The sequence below is a fragment of the Diabrotica undecimpunctata genome, chromosome 4 (genome assembly GCF_040954645.1).
Source record: "Diabrotica undecimpunctata isolate CICGRU chromosome 4, icDiaUnde3, whole genome shotgun sequence".
Lineage (NCBI taxonomy): Eukaryota > Metazoa > Arthropoda > Insecta > Coleoptera > Chrysomelidae > Diabrotica > Diabrotica undecimpunctata.
The window spans coordinates 115,979,224-116,001,857 of NC_092806.1; the positions used below are offsets into that span (position 1 = coordinate 115,979,224).

At 32.0% G+C, this 22,634-nt stretch overlaps 1 protein-coding gene across 2 annotated transcripts in view; it reads right to left on the reverse strand.

Annotated features, from left to right (window-relative positions):
* Window positions 1-22,634, reverse strand: part of LOC140439885 (uncharacterized) — a 289,969-nt gene that overhangs the window by 59,532 nt on the left and 207,803 nt on the right. For both annotated transcript variants that reach the window (XM_072530055.1, XM_072530054.1), the window contains exons 2-3: window positions 21,094-21,229; window positions 16,646-16,841 (exon numbers count right to left, since the gene is read on the reverse strand). In XM_072530055.1, the coding sequence (XP_072386156.1) occupies window positions 16,646-16,841; window positions 21,094-21,229 (332 nt within the window). The remainder of the gene's footprint in view (window positions 1-16,645; window positions 16,842-21,093; window positions 21,230-22,634) is intronic.

The following is a 22,634-nucleotide window of genomic DNA, read 5'->3' on the forward strand; positions in this document are numbered from 1 at the left end:
AGCTCCAGATCTGGATAAAAACTGAAGTTGAATGTGTTCAGAACAGGACCATAAAAATGGCTGTTTGTTGTCTATATATAAGTAGTAGAATGTACAGTAACCCGGACGAAAAATTCGGATCTTCGGAAATCCGAATCGTAGCCAACACAGCTTCAACGTGCACGGCACTTGGCTTAAAAAGCAGGGCGCTCGACTGTCGTGTATGCGAGAAAAAATACTGAAGTGGGACCTTAAGAGTTCTCCAACCAGACATTCTCCTCGGCTCGCCTGTCCCTGGACTTTATTTAAAACCTTTAAAGTAAACTCTGGTTGGCTTAAAAATCATTAAACCAGGCATGGAATCAGAGAACTGGATATTCAACAAGGGGAATTATTATTAATGCTGCTGCATTGATGTTTAAGGAAAAAATAATTAACATGGCTATTGAACAGGGCTACAACAGAGACGATATTTATAATACTGATGAAACTGGACTAACCTGGCGTTCTCTCCCCCGGAAGTCACTAGTTTCTCGTAGAGAAAACGTTGCACCTGGCTTTAAGGTTTTTAAAGAAAGAGTTATAAATTAGATCTTTTAGTAAAAAAAACAATCAATTTTTACCGAAAATGGTCATTCTCATTAAAAGTGTAAAACCCAGACAACAACACAAGAAGAAATGCAAGGTTCTTTATATTATTGATACTGATCCAATTCACCCAAGCCTTGAAGTTTTAAACAAAATTGATGATCAGGCCACCTCCCACCAAATGTGACCGCCATACTGCAACCAATAGACTAGGGTGTTACAAAAATAAAATAAAATAAAATAAAATATATATATATATATATATATATATATATATATATATATATATATATATGCAGAAAACAGATCCTTCATCCTTCAACAGCTCTTGGTAGCTGAGAGGGATAAGAAAGTATATTTAGATTTGTAAAAAAAACTCTTGATCTATAGGAAAAACTTGTGGCCGACCCCTATAGCTTCAAACAGGTCAAGGAGAGACCAACAACACTAAAAGTACGAAGGAAGATTGACATTCTTACCACATACGAAGTGGTTGATTTATTACAAACATTACCTCGATTTTAAAAATACGATGAACTTGATGCAAGAGAGTGGTTTAAAAATGATGGTACTAATAACCTCGGTTATCAGCATTGTAATGATGACGAAATCGCGAATCAAGTACCTAGGGACAAGGACATTGTAACCAAAGCCAATGACGCGGGAGACAGTAATGACGAAGAAATGAATGACCACTGATTGAACTTTGCCATAATCTCCACCAATTGTTGGGGGAAAGCTTATTAAATTCCTTTCCCCAGCGGGTACAGTACCAAATATTTTAGGACCATGGACTGGTAAAGATATTCCTTCGATATACGTATGCAGACTTCACGGCGATGATTCCTTATGTGTTTGGTTTTATCGGGTTGTACTTAGAGAAAAATAAAGCGCAATAGATCGATACTACACATTTAATAACGATAGAATATTTACACAACAACTATTACTAATAAAAGAGTTTGCTTTACCACAATGCTCATTCTTTATACCGGTATTTTTGTGCCGCGCGAATATAGCGAAAACTAATGCACTTTTCACTGCATTTTTGAAACGAAGAGATAGCGTACCGAGTACCGCACATAGCTGCATATTCGGCTAGAAACTTGAGAACACACACTGCTCAGTTAATTATTTATAATAATTAATACACTGCTTAATTATTTTTGCTAGACCCAATTTTTGTTTAAAAGAGGCGTCAGGCCGGGATCAGTGGTTATAACCCAAGGCCCTTATAATGCACTTATGAAACAAATATTTTGTAGGCAAGAAGTATAGTCTGTCACATTAGATTCAAGCCAATATTTGTGAAAACGAAAAATCAACTAAAATTAACGGTCTGGTTTTGGCTTTCTGAGGTATGTATTATATTAATTATCATTATTATGTTATTTCACTAACTTCTTTTGTGTTTATAAGCCCTCAGACCTCTATTTTGTAATTACTCCTGGTTTCATTTAAACGTAGACGATACTCTAAATCTACGCATTAATTTTGTCACATATATCTATATATATATATATATATATATATATATATATATATATATATATATATATATATATATATATATATATGTTGTTAATTAAAATAACAATACGCAGTAGTTTAAAGATAGTTTAAAAATCCGGATAAAGGATGGTTCCAATCTGGTTCCAACTGATCCAGATTTTCATTTTCAACACTCTACTGTTTGTACAATTATTTAATTCAAATATTTGTATATACATATATATATATATATATATATATATATATATATATATATATATATATATATACATAATTTAGCATAATGAGAATCCTTAAACTCTATATCAATATTTTGCATTTAAATTTCAAAACAGGTAAAACAAACAGAGGTATGTTTAAAAGTAAATAAGAGATTATATTATACTTATATCTTCGAAAAGTGCTGTTATCATTATTATCTTTAATATTATTAATGCTAGTTAGAAAGCTGTAAATAATTTTAAACATGACAGATTAATATAACGAACAACTAATGTATTTGTAGGTTAACAACAAAAACATGATTACAATAAATTATGATTAAAAAGCTCAATATGAACGACTATCACCAAACACAATTTTTTTAGAGCCATTTCTGACGATAATCTCGATAAATATCGAAAGAATTACTGATGATAAAGAAGTTGTATTTCGCATATTGTAAAACCTCTACATGTGACGTCTTGTCTTGTGCGTTCAGAAAACGCACCGCAACCAGAAGCAGGCACGACCAAACATTGACGGGATGGACCGTGCCATTGAAATCCCTCACAGAAGACTCGACAGCGCTATTTTTACAACAAGCGGCCGGACTGTCAAAACAATCGACAGTAGAAACCAGGATGCCAGTCGCATTCTAGCGCAGGTTGCTATCACCGAAGCTGTTTAACGTGTACACTAACAACCAACCAATCATTAACTGCCGAGCATTTCATTTATGCTGACGACCTTGCTTTGGGCTTAGAGGACAGAATTTTCGAAGCGGTCAAAACCAGGCATCAGTAAGCGCTTCCAAACCTTATTATTTGCTACGACAGGAACTTACTAAAGCCTAACGCCACCAAAACCCAAGTCTGCTCTTCCCACCTAAGATCGATTTTTTACCTCGTAGTTCTTACCACACTGCAATTTGAAGTATCTTCTATGTATACCCTACATCTTTAAGTCCGAGAGATCTAGACAATGCGATCGGCCGTTCCCTCTCCATTTTCTCAGAATTTGCATGTGCTCTGTCCACTTTGTCTATTTTATAAATATATAGTGTCGCCTGTTATATCTAGGCGACACATGTGTTATTACTTTGAGTTCAGAGTTCTGGAGAGCTAATTGTATTGTTTTCTAATCAAGTGAAAGATTCCAATATACTTGTGTGTTATTACTTTCGAGTTCAGGGTTCTGAAGCTCTAAGTGTATTTTTTCGAATCGAGTAGAAGATTCAAATATACTTTCCTTATATTCGGACATTTACACGATGCAGATTTTTGGGATTATTCAGAATTCTAGTGCGCTCACTTAAAAAGATCGTCTATACTTTTCTTATAAGCAAATCCTTTATCACCTGGCACCTACAGCAAGGTGACATTGTTGTACTTCACCAGTTGCTGAAGACTTTTTAGTTTTTAGTGCAGTTACAAGCAATAAATATTTTAACCGAATTTAGGCGTTTTTTCCAGGCACCCTTAACCACAAAATCTTTAGTTTTAAAATAGTTAAGTAGTAATAACTTTGTTAAATAGTTAAGTAGGAATATGAACAAACCAATGGAGATGTTTAACTAATAAATTTTTTTTTTGTATAAAATTTGTGTATGATAAATTTTTTACTTTTCTAGCGACTTTCAAAAAGTTACACACGATTTTATAAACTTATTAAAAAATTAATATATTTAAGCGAAGTCTCATACCATTCGTATTATCATAGATTCACACTGTTTAAAATACAAAATATTATTAGCCTGTCGCAATCATATAACATCTTATTAATATTTTGGCAACCGTTTTCCTTTAACTTACCTAGTTTTTGAAAATTTATTATCTGGCACGTGTTGCTGAATTATAGAAAGAACAGGAAAATTCCAAAAAACGTCCAATGAAAATAACTAAAAACTCAAAATAAACACGAAACCAATGTTTTGGTTTGGCTATGTGTATTATTTACCCTCAATTAAATATGGCAAAGAAAAATAAGCCACCAACGACGTTAAACACAAAGCACAAAGAGTTTTTAAAGTGGGTAGAATTTGGCAAGCTTATTTATATCGTAATTATCCATATTCTGATCAAAAGTAGGTACGTTTGTTTTGTCTTGTGTTTTGTTTCGCCTCAAAGACCGTTTACTATCACCGGTCGTTGTCCATAGTTGAAACTGAAAGCCTGATTTATCTGTGCTACAATGACAGCATGAGACAAGTGAAACAGCAATTTTTCTGGTGTGGTTTGAAGTTGTGAAAAGTTGTGGTATACAAAATACCTAGATAGAAAGTATCTAAAGAATATTGGATAAGGATTTATGTTTCCCAAGTAGAGAGGAATGCTCTACTGACACATGCCCCTTAATGCTAAAGTCGCCATCTTTTGAGTTCAAAATACATTGATTCATATGGAAGTCGAACATATTTTAAACAAAAACCAATGCAAACAAAAGATACGCATCATGTCGGACAGCCAAGCCGTATTAAAAGCATTGCAAAATAATAGCTTCAGATCAAAAATGTTTTACAAGTGCCATAAATCACTTAAACAGCTGACTGACAAGAATAAAGTTCAACTTGTTTGTGTGTTAGGGTATGAAGTAATAGCTGGCAATGATCAAGCAGATCACCAAGCAAAAATAGGAGCAATAAAACCTTTTGTACGACTAAATCTCACGTTCGGCTACTGCCCAAAAAGAAGACCTAACCTGGAAGAAATTACAAGGTCTAAGAAACCACTTTAAACCTAAAAAGAATAGAACTAAGACTCCTGTGTAGTATACTAATAGCGCATATCCTCCGCAGATATCACTTGAGTAAGATGGGACTAGTGGATGAAGACACATGCAGCTACTGTGGTGAAGAGGTAGAATAAACATAAGGAACACATTATCACGAGGTGTCCGGCTCGAAGTCCAAATAGAATGAAGCATCTGGAATTTTTTTTAAATTCTACAAGCGAAATTACTAGAACTTCCAGCCAGGAAGGTTGTTATGGACATAGATCTTTCCGGAATCAAACAAGAGGTGGCACAAAAGATATCGTTTGGTCACAGTGCAAGAGGTTTCTATACGAATTCTCCTGCCAGTCTTAACAGTAACAATCTAAAGAACTTGGTTTTTAGAGGGTTATAGAATAACTGAAAAATCAAAAGACATTGACTGAAAAGTTGATTGACTGATTAATCATATCCTCAAATGTAGATCTACGAAATAACAAGAGTTGATGCTTATCTTATTTGATGGGCTTAATAGTAAATAAGTATGGGAAGAACAATAGGAAAAGCATGTATCCAAACAAGAAAACTGTGTATAGAAAACAAGACTACTATGTACTGAGTACGGAACGAAGAAATCAGAAATATGTGAAAAGGATGAGCTTAGATTGGGAAAAAGTACTTGGTGAAGTAGACGCATGGTTATCTCTAGTTAATCTCTAGTTATCTTTGTCTAATAACTATTCGAAGTTAAGATGATCTAAGTTGGTTTTCTTTTCTGAATATGACTATAACTAGTTTAATAAGAATTGTTGTCACTTTTATCGAGTATAGCACCTTATATTTTCGAAAATGAATCACAGACTAGTGCCTTACCTATAATTCAGATAAATAAAGATGACTTTATAACTACGAACACTAAGGGAGGTAGTTTTCAGTTTAGTCCTAGGAGAAAAATAGAATAGCAATTTACACCTCCAAAAGTGCCTAGTTGCAATTTAAAGAATTGCAGCCTATTTAATTATGAGATTTCAAATGCTAAAAGATCAGTCGATTTCATCAACTACTTGGACCGTCTTCTTTGTTGGCCAAGAAGAAAGATAACTATTTTTAAATCAAGATAAATGATCCAATTGTGCTCCTGATATATTAAATATTTAATTAGTGTTTTATATCATTAAACTCCTCTCGTATATGCACTGAATCTACCTATTAGACCTATTGAAATCGATGCATACATATTGATTGTATCGTACGATGTGACACCTATATTTCGCAAAACACCTAAAATATGGTGGCAGTAAACAAACTGGTTATTTTCTGAAAAGAGAGGTAAATGCCCTCATGTTTTTTCCGGAAAGATGAAATTTTGTCAAGTCAAGTAGATTATTTTCTTGTAATCTGGGTGCTAGTAAGCGCTTTTTTTGAGAGGGTCAAATGACGCAAGATCATTAAATTCAGCTTGACTGTACTTTTGAGAAGCTGACAATATTTCATCACATAGTTATGAGTCTTCACTTGTTAAAATGATCTCTGGAATCTCGTTGTCACTATAACCAGATGTATGAAAACCTTGAAATACTGGAACTGGGATTTGTTCAGAGTGATGAATCGGTACACATAATATTCGGATAATGGATATTGTGTCTTTTTTTCTTTCTATACCCCGTGTGTTGACCAAGCAAAAATAGCAGATACATATCATCAGTAGGTTTTCGCCACACCATAAGGACTCTGAATGGCAAACACTTCCGTTTTCCTTTTCCAATGAGAGGAGCCCATTTCTTATCGTGATCACCCAGTGAAATGTTAAAATAGGCTTTTTATTCACGCCTAACAAATTGTGTAATATTTCGCTAATGAATAATTATATACATAGAAAGTATATAGCATCCACATACATAACAAAATATATCAGGGCTATTTAAAGAACTAAATTACTTCTTGATGAAACCATTTTTACAAATAAAACGAACGGCTACTCATCTACTCGATTTACAAACAATACCTCCATTAAAAGTACCAACGAATATGATTCACGTCCTTATTGCATTAGAAATGATACTGTCCTGCGCTTCTTTCCTAACAGGTGTCACGGTCTGGTACAGGGGATATTGATAGGGGATGCAGAGAGTTACTGTCACCTATAGCATTATCAACATAACCCATCAGAACGGCCAGTGTAAACTACCAAGGGATCGAAATTGCAAACAACTAGAACCTTCTGAAAAATTTAGATTCCAAATTTTAATTCGCAGACGAAATACACCAAATTAATTACAAAACATCATGCTTCAGAACAAAAATTTGGACTAGTATTTATTAAAGTCAGTGATAGAGTCAGTTAAGAAGCTGCTTCTTTATTTATCTGGCATTTATCACAGTTACATAATTATATTAAACAAATCCGTTAGTCAACTTGTTTATGTTCCCCTACAGTGCCTGTACTTCTTCAGGAATATCATCTAGTTCAGCTGTCTTGTTCGAATAAATCCATTCGAACATATAAAACTATTTAAAAATATTTTTAATTTAGTAATAAAAGTTAACTCCACTTTTGATAATAATTTGCCAACGTTGCGAAATATATTTTTTTTTTTTTTTTTTTTTTTTTTTTTTTTTTTGTGGCATTGACTTTCGTCATTCAGCCAGTCTCTAAAGGTTATAATATATTCCTTAAAAAAAGTATAGACAGATAAGTACAGATTATTTCTCTCAGACAAATGCACAGCGATATCCCTAAAACGAAATAGACGAATAATTAATAGAAGAACACGTCGAAGGAAAATACAAGGACACTCGCTTCTCGTCTTGGGGTCCGTCAAGACATTTATTTTAACAGACAAACAATACTGGGCCACGGATAAGGTATTGTTACATATAGGATAAACAAAGGGTACAAGTCTAATCCTATACACGCTCATGAAAATTTTCATGAACGAGTACCAGATTTATAAAGCTATGCATGTGTCTGACAAAAATTCTATAATTAAATTATATATTGTTACAGAACCTATGGCTAACAAAGACTGTATATTATATGGAGCGTATGTATTGCATTTAGTTAATTTTGTATACAGGGAGTTTGAATGCTGAATAAATTTAGGACATTCAAAGAAGATGTGATCGAGGTCACCTAGCTTGCCGCAATGTTTGCAACTATCATCATCGATGACTTTAATTTTAAATAAATGGCATGGGTAGCATGCATGTCCAAAGCGTATTCGATTTATAGTAGTAATATATTTACGAGGAGCTTTGAAATTCTGAAACCAGGTTGTTTGAGGTAGAGTTGGTTGTAAAGAAGTATACCTTTTAGAGTTTGTAAAACAGTAATGTTTCCATTGCTCTTTCCATCTAAGTTGCTGATTTTTTTTGAAAATCGTAGTAACATCTGATGTGTTAAGCATATATTTCAACGTAGAGCCAGTTGTTACACTCATTTTAGCCAAGTGATCTACATATTCATTGTGTTTGAGACCAATATGTGCTTTGACCCAAATAAATTTTATGTTGACTCCAGTCGATGATAAATGATACAATCGGTCTTTTATTTCAAATATGTAGGGGTTGCTAAATGTTGAGGGTAATTCAATGTTTTTTATGCTCTGCAAAACTGAAAGGCAATCTGACAGAATTAAGATATGTCTATAACAGGTGTTTTTAACATATTTTAGAGCTTCAAGTATAGCTATTGATTCCGCTGAAAAGATTGAAAATTCATATGGTAGTTTATACTTGAAATCTACGTTTGTAGCAGGTAAAAAGTATGCGCATCCCGTCCCTTCTGTTGTTTTTGATGCGTCCGTGTATATTACTGTGGCTTCCCTATAATCCTGCAATAGAGATATTAGAAGATTGCTACTCATAATGGTGTTCTCACTATAAGTGGGTATTATAACCTGAGTTCTATGGAATAAAGAATAGTAGTCCAAGCTTCTGTCAACCGTGTCCAATTTCTTGAAAAAAATAGGATTATTCTGTAATGCCATGCATAAAGGCGGGGAAGGTTTTTTCTCCCAATATTTGTTTGTAAGATCAGACTCGTTAAGTTGACGGACGCTTGAAAATAAGTTGCGAAATATGTAAATATAAATAACAATAGCCGTCTCTGATGATCCCTATTAAGGTTCCCGTTTAGTTTCCGAAAAATATAATTTAAATGGTTTTAAATATGAATAACGCACACTGTCCGGGACATAGGTCGTAACCGGTTGGTAAGGATAATGTGCATTAGATGTCCGTCGTTCTCCCCTTGTTGTTTATTTAGGAACTTGTTTGATTTTGATATAGAGTATTTAAAAAAATAATTTTCGAGGCTATTTTGTCATTTATGCATGTGTTTTTATTGCTTTGTGACAATTAATCACGGAAGTGATAAACAATTAGGACTTTTGTATGGAAGTGATACCTCTTCTTTTTAAAAATACTTTTTGGTTTGATATGTATGGCTTCGTTAAATGTAGTATTTTGTTTTTTAACTGAAGGTGAAATTAAATTTAAAACATATTTAAACTGAATCCTATTCATTCTAAAATAATTGTTAAACCTATTAATTATTATTAAATTCCTATTAAAAACAGCCTCGAAAATTATTTTTTTTAAATACTCTGTATCAAAATCAAACAAAGACCTAAATAAACAACAAGGGGAAAACGACGGGTATCTAATTAACATTAACCTTACAAACCGGTTACGACTCGTTACGCAGCCGTCGGCATCAGTAAAATATTGTGTTCGAACATGCTGAACAAGTGTCTGAAACGCAATGTTCCGGACAGTGTGCGTTGTTCATATTTAAAACCATTTAAATTATATGTTTCGGAAACGATATGTGCTGGAAACGCAACGTGCACGATAATATGCCACGACCTTTAGGGTGAAATACGTATAAGCGGATACACAGACGCACTGTACGTGAAATCAAATCTTGACTGTCTTTTTCCTTTTATTCCGATATACTCTGTACGAGTACTAGAAACCAAATTCGCTAAGGATTTTTGCTTAGTTGAGGAGACATGTCGTGGAATGCAATTTTTAGATTCCACATGTCTCTATTAATATCTTTATCAACGTCTGTTTTGCCTTGCAGTTCTTAGAATGCACAGATTAAAGCAAAAATCTGAATTTGGTTTCGAAAATTAGTTTACGGATTTTAATAGAAAATAAAATTTGTAATCAAATTAATATTGGTGGATAAAAAAACATTAAAAAGCCAAATCAACCAACATTAATGTTCAAATATAAAGAAAATATTGAAAATATTAATCAGCACATATTTCTAGGGAAGAAGCTGTTACACCAGTCCAACAGTTATTTTTAACATTGATATTTTTTGCTTCTGGAAAAATGATAATATCGGTAGTTGACTGATTGTTGTATCGAGGGCAACAGCTTCAATAATTAAAAATGTCTCAAACAATTGATGAAATCGTCCAAGTTGAAAAAGAGTGTTATGCATTTACAAGATGTATAGCTGCAGTTGTTTGTACTTAATACGAATTGATTCCTATGGAGGTGCAAATGCAGAAATATATCGTTCAGAAAAAGAATTTTTGCATTAAATGTCCAAAAAATTAGTCACTAGTTTAAAAATTAGTAATATTGTTACAAAATAGCTGGGTTCTGTACATGATCAAACAATGTTAAATAATAGTGGCATAAAAAAATGAAGCTTTGTTAGGTTTCTACAATTTTTTATAGTTGGTGAGTGTGGTAACAGCTTGAAATCATATTTAATGACACGGCTAGGCAAGATGTTAAAACAGAAGAAAATAATCTTTATAATGAATCTCCTATACGAACTAGGAATGTTGTGGAAAGGCAATAAGGGTATGGAAACGATGATTTCTAATTTTTTAAAATCGAATAAGATTAAATTTGAAAGTGACTAGGAATGTAATAGTAGCAACAGCAGTACTTCATAAGATCGCCATAGAAAATAGAGTCTTGTTTCATGTAATCTAAATCAACAAGAAGACCGTTTAATTAAGGCCATAAAAACAAATTGCAATATCTCGGACATGTGATGAGAGGCGAAAGATACAACATCTTGAGACTCATAATTCAAGGAAAAGTAGAGGGTAGGAGAAGCGTAGGAAGAAGACGCGTTTCCTGGTTGAAGAACCTGAGAGAGTGGTTTGGTTGCAGCTCAAGGCAATTGTTCAGAGCTGCTGCCTCGAAGGTCAGAATAGCCATGATGATTGCCAACCTTCGTCGCGGAGATGGCACTTAAAGAAGAGGACAAAAAGAAAAAAAAGAAGACAATTTCCCTCAATATCAAGGAAGTTTAGATAATGCAAGAAATTATTACGAATTATGTATTAGACAACATTTTGCAGAACTAGAGATTCACAATTTCTAAAAAAATATTTTCTATTAAACCAATTGTTTTGTTTCTGAGGTAATTTACAATGTGTAAGTTTTACATTTACTTTCACCTTTGTTAAGATAAATTTTATGGGATACTATGATGCTTATATTTCAGTAATTTGCATTTTTAAAATAATTGTACATGTATTAATCATAATTATATTAGTTCGGTAATTTTTGTACTGTGTTCTTAAATTTTGTGTATAGTTTAAATTTACTTATTTAATATAAATGACATTAAACACAACACTTTTTGTAAAGTATATTTATTACAAATGTTCTTGAGCAAAGTTTTGTTTTAATTATAATTCAATTTTTGATATTTTGATTTTTAATTCTTGTTCCTTAATATTTTTCATGATAAGCCTTTCTCTCTCTTCTTTGTCCACTTAACGATCATTCCCTTCATTTAAAACTTTAACTTCAGTTTTCGGTAATATTTTTTCTTGGTTTCTATAATTGAGTTATATTTTATATAGTCGGATTATTTCTCAATACGTAAAAGTTCCTCTTTTTGTGAAATTTAAAGAACGACTTCCTTTTGATACAGACATAATCAATAACAATTGAAAATTTTACACCCAAATTAACATACAACAAGAAATAAGGTTAAACCCTACTATTCACAATTGTTTTACAGAAAAGTTCACAAATCTCTTCATAAATAAGCCAAGAACTGCCAAACCTTTTTACGCAAGGATTAGAAGCTATTTAAATCAATTAAACTACACATGTCAATCATCCTCAATTCGACAAACATTCAACAAACCTACAGTTAATCAAATCCGCCTTCAACGATATGCTTTACAACTACAAGGATTATACACATATATACACAGACGCATCTAAATCAAATGAAGGTACTGGTGCTGCAGTCATAACCCCAACATCGACAAATAAAAACAAACTCCCTTTAGAGTACTCCATTTACTCTGCTAAACTATATGCTCTATACCAGGCCACCCTTGCTGTCAACGCATCCAATAATACCAATTGTATTCACAGACTCTCTAAGTTCCGTACAATCAATCCAATATGTCTACCCAACTAATCCTTTAGTCATCAAGATAAAAGAAGAAATCCACACCGCTCAACTGAATGGAAAAAACATTATGTTATTCTGGATACCGTCCCATATTGGAATTCCAGGAAATGAAGAGACAGACAATGCTGCAAAAGAAGCTGCAAGTAGTGATAGTGCGGAGTGTACTAAAACATTTACGAGTGCGGACGTAAAAGTGGCGGTTAAATATAAAGTGCGATATATGTGGGAAGAAAAGTGGAAAGTGTCATCGGTCAAGCTAAGCGATGTTAAAAAATCGATTAAACCCTGGCCCACATTACCAACAAGTCGGAAAGGCCAGGTAATATTAACGCGACTCCGACTGGGTCATACGCGATTAACTAATAGCTACGTGTTCTCCAACAAACAAGAACCAAGATGTGACAACTGTGATGAAAATTAACAATCAAACACATATTAGAGAAATGAACTTTGATAAAATTAAAGGCAGATATCGAGCACAATTTTATTAATTAAATCTTGCCCAAGTACTTTCGCTTTGTCTAAAGCATCATCAGGGGCACTTTGTCAGTTTTGGGCTATCCCTGCCCCTGATAATGCTTTAGAAAAAGCGAAAGTACTTGGGCAAGATTTAATTAATAAAATTGTGCTCGATATCTGCCTTTAATTTTATCAAAGTTCATTTATTCGAGCATTCAACCTTATATCAATTTATTCGAGAAATATCCAGAATTAACGCCAAAGCGCATGTTGTACAATATACCCAAACAAACTTAGCGATATTTTAGGTCTCCAGTACAATATTTCAAACATAAAAAGTTTCTTAACCCCAATTAACGTTTTAAATGCTATCTAAACTAACATTATAAAGTAATACAAATTATTGTTCGCTATCATTGTTTCGCTAATAGCCAATTTGGCTGATGCGATTTTGTTAAAAATCGCATAATAATAAAAAAAAGAAATAAGGTTATTTCAACAAAAAAAGCTGATAGAGACCAATTACCAACCTCCTAATTTAAACACCAAAGTTTACTTTTAAAAATGAAAAGAGCTGTAGGTATTATGAAACCACGTGTGACACTAAAGGGTACGAACATTAGTTAATGTTTAGTTTAGGTTGTTATTATGAACACTTCTCCTTTTAAAATAATTCCATATAAATATAATGTCGGATTTTTACAGTTATCAGTTCAAAAATTGTATTAAAGTGCGATAAAAAGAGTTATTAAAAGATTTTAAGTTGATATTTCAGTAAAAATAGTAGTTACAGTAAACAATTGGAAGAGTCCATTTACGTGACTAGGAGTGTCCGTTATACAATAGGTATACTTTTTTAATTTTATTAAAATCTACAAAAATAATAAATAGACTCTAGTTTAATCTACATGCCTTATTTTGTTATTTTTAAGTAGTGCTTGAGCAACTTCTTCGTTTAATATTTTGGGCACAATTGCAGTTACAGCTTTTACTGGGTTTATATGAAATTTCTGTCAGTTATTAAAGCACATTTTTACAATATTTTTGCACCTTTGTATTTTAGTGTTTTTGTCTCATATACATCCACTTTTGTCAGACAAGTCTGAACAGACGAAACAAGTATTTAAATATTTTTAATTTAAAAGATTTTTGGCAAAAACTATAATATCAAATGTTTTACGACAGTAAAATTTTTATGTAATAGTTGAATAAAAATATTAAAAATAGAAACACAAATTTTTATTGTTGCAGCAGAAAATACAGTTTTATTTCGATAGGTAAAAACTAAATTGGTTTACAAGTTGCAAGTGCGCTTTTAATTAATTTTATGGATGTTTATTTTCCTTTTTACGTTGCATTTTGTTACTTGCCACGGTAAGTACATCGATATAATTTTAATTACTAAAAACCTTAAATTTTATGAGCTATTAAAATATTTGTTTTTAATGGAAATAAACGTTTGTAAAACCAGTTTCGACGTAGCCTATTTTCGGATATTCTTAAAATTTCCAGTTTTATGTTTAGCTGAAAAGTTTTTGATTGAGAAAGCAGGAAATCATCAAGGTGATAGACAGAAGATGTCTTAAAACATATGGAAGATAGTACAGTTTTTTGATTAATAATTTTTCATTAATATTGATAATTTAGCCCACCGCTTGGGAAAATATTTAGATATTAATATTTAATATTTTATATTTACTATTCACATATTATTATGATTTGATTATTAAAATATTGATATAAACTAAACAAAATTATTAGCGCCATATATCATTTACAGAAAGTTAAGATTGGTACAATATAAACTGTCAATTGTATTCACTTTTGCAACAAAATAAAGTTAGTCTTAACTGTATACTCAACTGATGTGTTTCATTTACAAGTTTTAACAGGTTATGGTGGCCCAGACCATTTTTTCCGTCGGTAAATAGATAAACCTTGTATACCAGTGAGTGTTAAGTTCAAAATGGCAGTGAATTACACTCTAAGGTGCCAAAGTTGTTAGGCCGCTAAAATTAAGATGAATGGGCATTCGCAGTGCAAAATTATCTTGTTCCAGAAGGATTGTCCACGTGTTTAGACGGAACTGAAACCGAAATAAACAAACAATAAAAATCTAAAGCCAAGTTAGTTCTTTTGCTTGATCCATCGTTGTGTATATATATAAAACAAGCAAAAACCGCGAAAGGAATTTGGGAAGCTTCAAAAAAGTTGTTTAATGACGCATGTTACCTGAGCAAAATCAGTTTACTCAGAAGTTTAATTTCAACGCGATTGGAAGATTGCAGTTCGATGAGAAGTTATGTGAACCAAATAGTTGAAAAAAGGCAAAAATTGAGTGAAAATGGTTTTAAAATTGACGATGAGTGGATAGGTTCACTACTTTTGGCGGGATTACCTGATCGTTTTTCACCAATGAGAATGGCGTTGAACATTCGGGAATTGTGATTTCTACCGGTTCAATTGAAACAAAACTGTTGGACATGGCAAGGGATGTTGGTAACACTGGTAGTGCGTTTGCAAGTAGTAGTAGTAGTAGTAACAGAACCAATCACAACAGACGGGTTGAAAATCACAGAAGAAATTATGACGGCGTAAATGACAAGAGAGACAAATATCTGTCGAAAATCAGATGTTATTATTGTAAACAAACCGGACATCCCAAAACATCCTAAAAACATGTTTTTAGTGCATCGTTTCTCAATGGAGACTTAAAAAAACCGAGTGGTATGTGGACTCGGGAGCTAGTGTTCATTTAACGCCAAATGATGACTGGATTATTAATAAAAGAGTAAGTGATAGAGGTTACATTATAGTTGCTAACAAGAATATAGCCAAAGTAAAGTGTTCAGGTGATTTGGATTTAACAACTGTTGTTGGTGAGAATCACTTTAATATTGTAATTCAATATTAAACAACTAACCTTTTATCTGTCAAAGAGCAAACTCTATTAGCAAACTAATAGAGAATGGCAATTTAGTTAAATTTGAAAACCATTGTTGCAAAATATTTAACAAAAATTCTGAACTAATCGCAAAGGATGACTTGATAAATGGTATGTATAAATTGAATATCAAGGTTAGTAAAGATTTTGAAAATTATTTATTTGTCAATGACGAAATAGGACATAGAAGGATTGGTCATATAATATGAGATATAATATAATATGGAATAGTAGATAGACTGAATGTGACTGGGGAAATTGACATCAACAAAACTGTATAATTTATTGTAATAGCAAACAAACACGATTACTGTCTCCACAGCAAGGTCACCGAGCCAACAATTTATTGGAGATTGATGTATGTTTACCTATGGAGAACAGATCATTTTAATTATTTTAAGAATTTTAAAAGTATGGCTGAAAACCAGAAGGGTCTTCTTATAAAAACTCTGCGAAGTGACAATGGTGAAGAATTTTGTTCAAAAGAATTTAAAATATATTTAAGTGTAAATGGTATTATACATCAAAAAACCAATCCCTACACCCCTGAACAAAATGAAGTATCCGAAGTACACTTTTTTGCATCTTTTTGGATCCCCAAAAAGGAAATTCTCTGCAAAATTCGGAAACAAAAGAATTAATATTCAAAATATTACCAAAGAGATAACAGTAATCCGCTTTAAGCACAAATAATTGCTTTTTTATAAAAACAACCGACAAGTTTCCCCTCATACTATACGGACCCCGCACGCAAGTAACATTAGCGTACCGATTATTAAGGGATATATTTCATGTGTGTAAGGCAAATACAATTTTATATTTAAAACGAATAAACTTACCTTCGCTCCAGTTTTTTGCCATAAGTGTATATTGTCATAATGTTCGTTTAATCCCGTAAATACTACTGGAGGCTCCCTTAAGTCTAGTGCCGTTATTAATCTTTCTAGAGCATCCGAACAACCGTGTCCGGTAAATATCACCGCATCCTCTTCAGAAGCGTTTACGGCACTCCTGATTATATCTCGTGCTTCTTGTCTGGAACAATAAAAAATGAAAGAGATTAGCAACGATTATAGTTAAGAAAAATATCGTTCATGAGAAAGTAATGTAGAAAGTCATGTAAAAAATTATAAAATTATAAAAGATAATATACTACATAATATTACAATAAAAAGAAATATTGTTGCCTTTGACAAATATTTTAACGCTGTGCAATTTATTTGTTGTCCTTTAATTGTCATTTTTAATTAAAACGAGCTGAGACGAGCTTTTTTCTGAGGAGTTTTTTACAAATTACAGATACACTACTAAGTAGCCCAGTCTGGTTATACAAAAATCATCGATTTCACGGCAAAATGTTTCGCAGATATCTGAAGCTTTTAAGACATAGGTGGGGGTTACTAGATGACGAATAGATAAAAAGATACTCCTATTTTTACCTTGGGTTTTTTTTAAACAATAATTTATGGTCAGAATTTGATTTTTTATCTATAAGTTTTTTCCTTATAATTTAAATAAACAATATTTATACCATTTTTTTATATCAAGAATATCTTTATTTTCCCGTTTTTTCAATTAAAATTGACAAATAATTTACGGAGATATTTGCAAAAAAGCAGTTTTTTGCACTAATTTATAAATTTAATTAATTTTTTTATTAACAAAACAAAATGTTACTAATACATTTCAACATTGAGGAATTACCGTCCTTTAAATTTGAGCGAAATTTCCCCCCGATCGGTCAAATAGTTTAAAAGTTATTCAATTTGTTTATCCCTGGGACTAATTATTTAAACCATTGAACTTGCCCTATGAATGATGCTAGACACATTTAACAAATTTCATAGGATTCTTTAAGACTTATACTATCTCAGAAGTTAAATGAATATTGAGTTTTCATCGAAATTATTTACAAAATAAACGTTTGAAAAAGGGGTATGTTTTTTACTTATAAACAATTGTAATAACTTCTATATTTTTCAACCTACAGACTTGTACATACAACCATTAGATAGCTGGTAAAAAAACTCACATTTAACAAAAAAAAAATAAACCTTCTATGAACAATAGGAACGAAGTTAGCGACAATTTTTTTGTTAATTATATCTCCATTGTTTATAAACATTAAGAAGTAAAATTTGCACAAATTTTGAATGAAAATCTAAACTTTATATTGAATTTTATAGCTATAAAATTCATCCAATTTTTCGAAACTTAAAACCTTTCGAAACAAAGTTACTTTCGAAAGATCGACATAGGAAAGTGGAGGGGAAACTGTTTTAGCTCCTCGCTGCAAAATTTAATATTATGGTTACGGATTTATCATTCAAAAGCTTCAACAGTTCTGTAGGAATTTCATCAGGTCCATTTGCTTTTCCATTTTTAGCGTTTCTTATTGCGTATTCTACCTCTTCTTTCAGTATGTCTGGCCCAGTTGCATTGATTATCTGAGTTAAGTTGTTTCTATCGTCTTCAAATAATTCATTCAGGTATTCTGTCCATCTTTTTATTTTATTCTCTAGATCTATAATAAGATTTCCATCTTTGTCTTTAAGTTTACCTATTTGGCATTTCTTTATGCTTCCTGTTATCTTTTTTACTTTTTTGTGCATATTGAACGCATTGTACTTTTTTTCATAGGTTTCCATTTCTTCACATTAATCCACTCCTCTTTGGATTCTTTTATTCTCTTTTTATGCGTTTATTTATTTCTTTGTATTTGTCTGGGTAATTCTTTATCTTTCTTCTTTGTTCCATCAAGTCTAGTATATCTTGTGTCATCCACCCCTTATTCTTTGTTGTTGTTTTTGTAAGATGTTTCTTTCCTGCTGTTTGTATAGCTGTATTTATGTACTTTTTTTTTGGTAATACGTTTATACAAACGTTGTTTGTATCGTTAATTTGTTGCTGGACTGAACGGAGGTTGTCATTTATTTCTTCTCCTGTTTCTTGTCGTATATTTTTGTTTCTAAGTTTATTTAAATCTAGTGCCTTTGTGTGGTCTTCTAATCTTTTTTGGTCTCGCCTCTATCACAGTAACTACCGGGTTATGATCTGAGCCTATATCAGCTCCTGGGTACGTCTTAGTACATTTAACAGCATTATGATACCTGCTATCATAATGTAGTCTATTTGATTTCTCACTATTTTTTCTTTGGTATGTTGTGGAAATGTCCATGTATATAACCGTCGAGGAGGTAATTTGAAAAAGGTATTTGTTATTACGAAGTCTTCACTTTGGCAAAATTGAATCGATCGATCTCCTCTGTCATTTCTGTTTCCAAGCCCATATTTTCCTACTTGTTCTCCTACCTTACCTTGACCCACCTTGGCATTAAGATCGCCCATTAATATGTTAATGTATGGAAAGACTGACTTAATAAGTGAAGACAAACAACCTGCAACAAAAAGGTTCAGACCTGACAGTAAAGTCGAATAAATGAACCAAATTTTAACTTTTAAACCAATGTATGTAAAGAAAATAAAAAAAGTAAAGTTCAATAAACATTGCAAAATTTAATAAGGCAAGTGATGAAAAAATTGACTTATTTTATCAAAGCAGTAAGGCAGATTAGATTAATATTGTATATCATATTTGTAAGAAAAATAGAATAAACATCAATATTGTTAATTATAAAAATACAAACAATTATAATTAATATAAGGAATATAATAATATAATGTGTAAAAAATTACCTGAAATTTAATTTATAAAATATATAAGTATTATTACATCATTGATATAAAATGAAAAAACATATGTTGATTTTCCGAGATTTATGGGGGGTGAAAATTATGTCATCATTATTAATACTGCGACAGACTATTCGAGCAAATTAAAAAAAAATAAGTATTTAGGGTGAATTTCAAATGGACTCAATTTTTCCGAGTTTTCCCATATTTTCCGGCCAGTGAAAACTATGTAGTTATTCATATTTCGACGAGCTACCCCAGAATAAAAAAAGAGGCTTGCAGCTGCAAAGGAAGCCGAGATAATGTAAATTTTTCCTACGTGTTGCAATTTGAAATTCCGATGCCGAAAAAAAAACGGAGCTGAAACAGATATCCTCTCCACTTTCCTATGTCGATCTTTCGAAAGTACCGTCGTTTCGAAAAATTAGATAAATTTTATAGCTATAAGTTTCAATATAAAGTTTAGATTTTTATTCAAAATTTGTGCAAATTTTACTTCTTAATGTTTATAAACAATGGAGATATGATTTTTTTAAAAATAGTCACTAACTTCGTTCCTATTGGTCATAGAAGGTTTTTTATTTTTTAATGTGAGCTTTTTTACCAGCTATCCAATGGTTGTACGTACAAGTCTGTAGCTTGAAAAATATAGAAGTTATTACAATTGTTTATAAGTAAAAAACATACCCCTTTTTCAAACGTTTATTTTGTAAATAATTTCGATGAAAACTCAATATGTATTTAACTTCTGAGATAGTCTAAGTCTTAAAGAATCCTAGGAAATTTGCTAAATGTGTCTAGCATCATGCATAGGGCAAGCTCAATAGTTTAAATAATTAGCCTCAGGAATAAACAAATTAAATAACTTATAAAATATTTGACTGATCGGGGGGAAATTTCGCACAAATCTAAAAGATGGTAATTCCTTGATGTTTAAATGTATTAATACCATTTTATTTTGTTAATAAAAAAATTAATAAAATTTATAAATTAATCCAAAAAAACTGCTTTTTTGCAAATATGTCTATAAATTATTTATCAATTGTAATTAAAAAAACGGGAAAATAAAGATATTCTTGACATAAAAAATGACATAAATATTGTTTATTTAAAATATAAGGAAACATATTTATAGACAAAAAATCAAATTGTGACCATAAATTATTGCTTAAAAAAAACGCATGGTAAAACTAGGAGTATCTTTTCATCTATTCATCATCTAGTATCCCCCACCTATGTCTTAAAAGCTTCAGATATCGGCGAAACATTTTTCCACCTTTTTTTTTAACCAGACTGGGCTATAAGGATCAATCTACGAAATGCTGAATTTTATTACAGGTTTTAGTTGTAAGAAGTTTTCAGTGATCAAGAATAATTTAGCATGATTTGTACGGGGGAATTTACGAACTATAAGCCATATACTGTCTCTAATAGATTATTTCACATTATTCAATTGAGTGTTCAATGTATCTCTTTTTCGTTTTTACAGTTGTTATAATTATTTTATCCGTAAGTGAGAGAAATATGCTTGTTACGTAAGTAGGCTTAGTTATGGAAGTTTCTTTACGATATGCTGACTTAAAATATAACTTACCTAAATAACGTAGTCTGTAATGAAGATATGCTAGTTGTATAAGGCGTGTTTCCATATGTTGGAAGAACCTCCCTTAAAATATACTCCTCCATAAAATGGAGGGATCTGCCTGAAGCGGCATAATCACAGAAGACAACTGAAACAAACAAAAAATGTGGTTAGTAATAAAAACTAACAAAACATAATTTAATTAGATAACTAGATTTAAAGTTGGTTTTTTATGCATGTCATATAAATGATGAATATTGTTTTTGGTTCGTTCTAGAGTATTTGTGCGTATAATGTAAACCAGCGTTTCCCAAAGTTTTTTGGTCGAGGAGCACTATTCAAGACAGAAATTTTGTAGCGAGCACTTCCCGTATTGCATCTAAAACCTATATTATAGGTGTCACAGAGAGCGAGAGATATTAGTTTTGAGGGGGGGGGGGAGAGGCGAAAATTAACCATTACATTTTCTATTCACTTTATCCAATCGCAAACATAAAAAACTTAATTACATATAACGAAAAACAAAAATTAAATAAACACACACAGATCCTATTTCTAAAATCTTAAAAAACGCAATGTCTTCATTTTAATGTGTGAAGAATGAGGCTGCCTTGATTTGCGCAGGTTAGTAATATCCGGTTGAATTTGGGATCACTGCAATCGAATGTCAGGTTGCGCATTCAGTCGAGATCTATATTTTGTTTTAGTGACCACAATGGAGAATGCTGCTTCACATAAGTATGTTGTTGCAAAAGGGAGAAGAATAATTTTTGCTTTATCTGACAAAATTTTAAATTTGTCTTTGGAGTTGACACCAAAAATCTACTAGCGATTTACTTTCAAAATGTTTTTTATCGCAGAAACCCATGTCAAATCTATCATGCATTCATACTGCTGAGATGTTAAGGAAGCTGTTTTTTTTTAACATTGCAAAGTATGGATCTGCAACCTAGAAGTTTTCTTTAATTTTGTCGTGGAATTCCTCAGGAAAATAATTATGGAAGTTTTCAACTAAATTTAGTAGATGAGTGTGGAACTCATTGAAGACAGCTTCAGGTATGTCCAAGTCTTCAGTTCTTCTCTAAATTCTGTGATTAGTGGAAAGCTATCCAGATTTTTATTTTTCACCGATTCTGCCCAAAAAATTCATTTCCTACTATATGCTTGTATTTTATCATTGGCGTTAAAGACAGTTATTGTCTTTCCCTAAAGTGAGGGACTAACTTCATTGACCTTGTTAAAAATATCTCTTAAATATGCAAATTTAAATAATCAATGCTCGTTACACAATGGATCACTCAAGGCAAAATTGCTGTCAATTAGGAAGGTTCTAACTTCAGCTCTCATTTCAAAGAGCCTAGCTAAACATTTGCCGCGAGTTAGCCACCTTACTTCCATATGAAGAAGTAAAGACGAATATATACCCCATGTCATGTCATCGCACATCCCTCTAAACAGCCTTGTATTCAGTAGTCGTGATTTGATAAAATTAATTATCTTCACGGTTTCGTCCAAGACTACTTTTAAGAAAGGCGGCTTTTTTTCACAGCAAG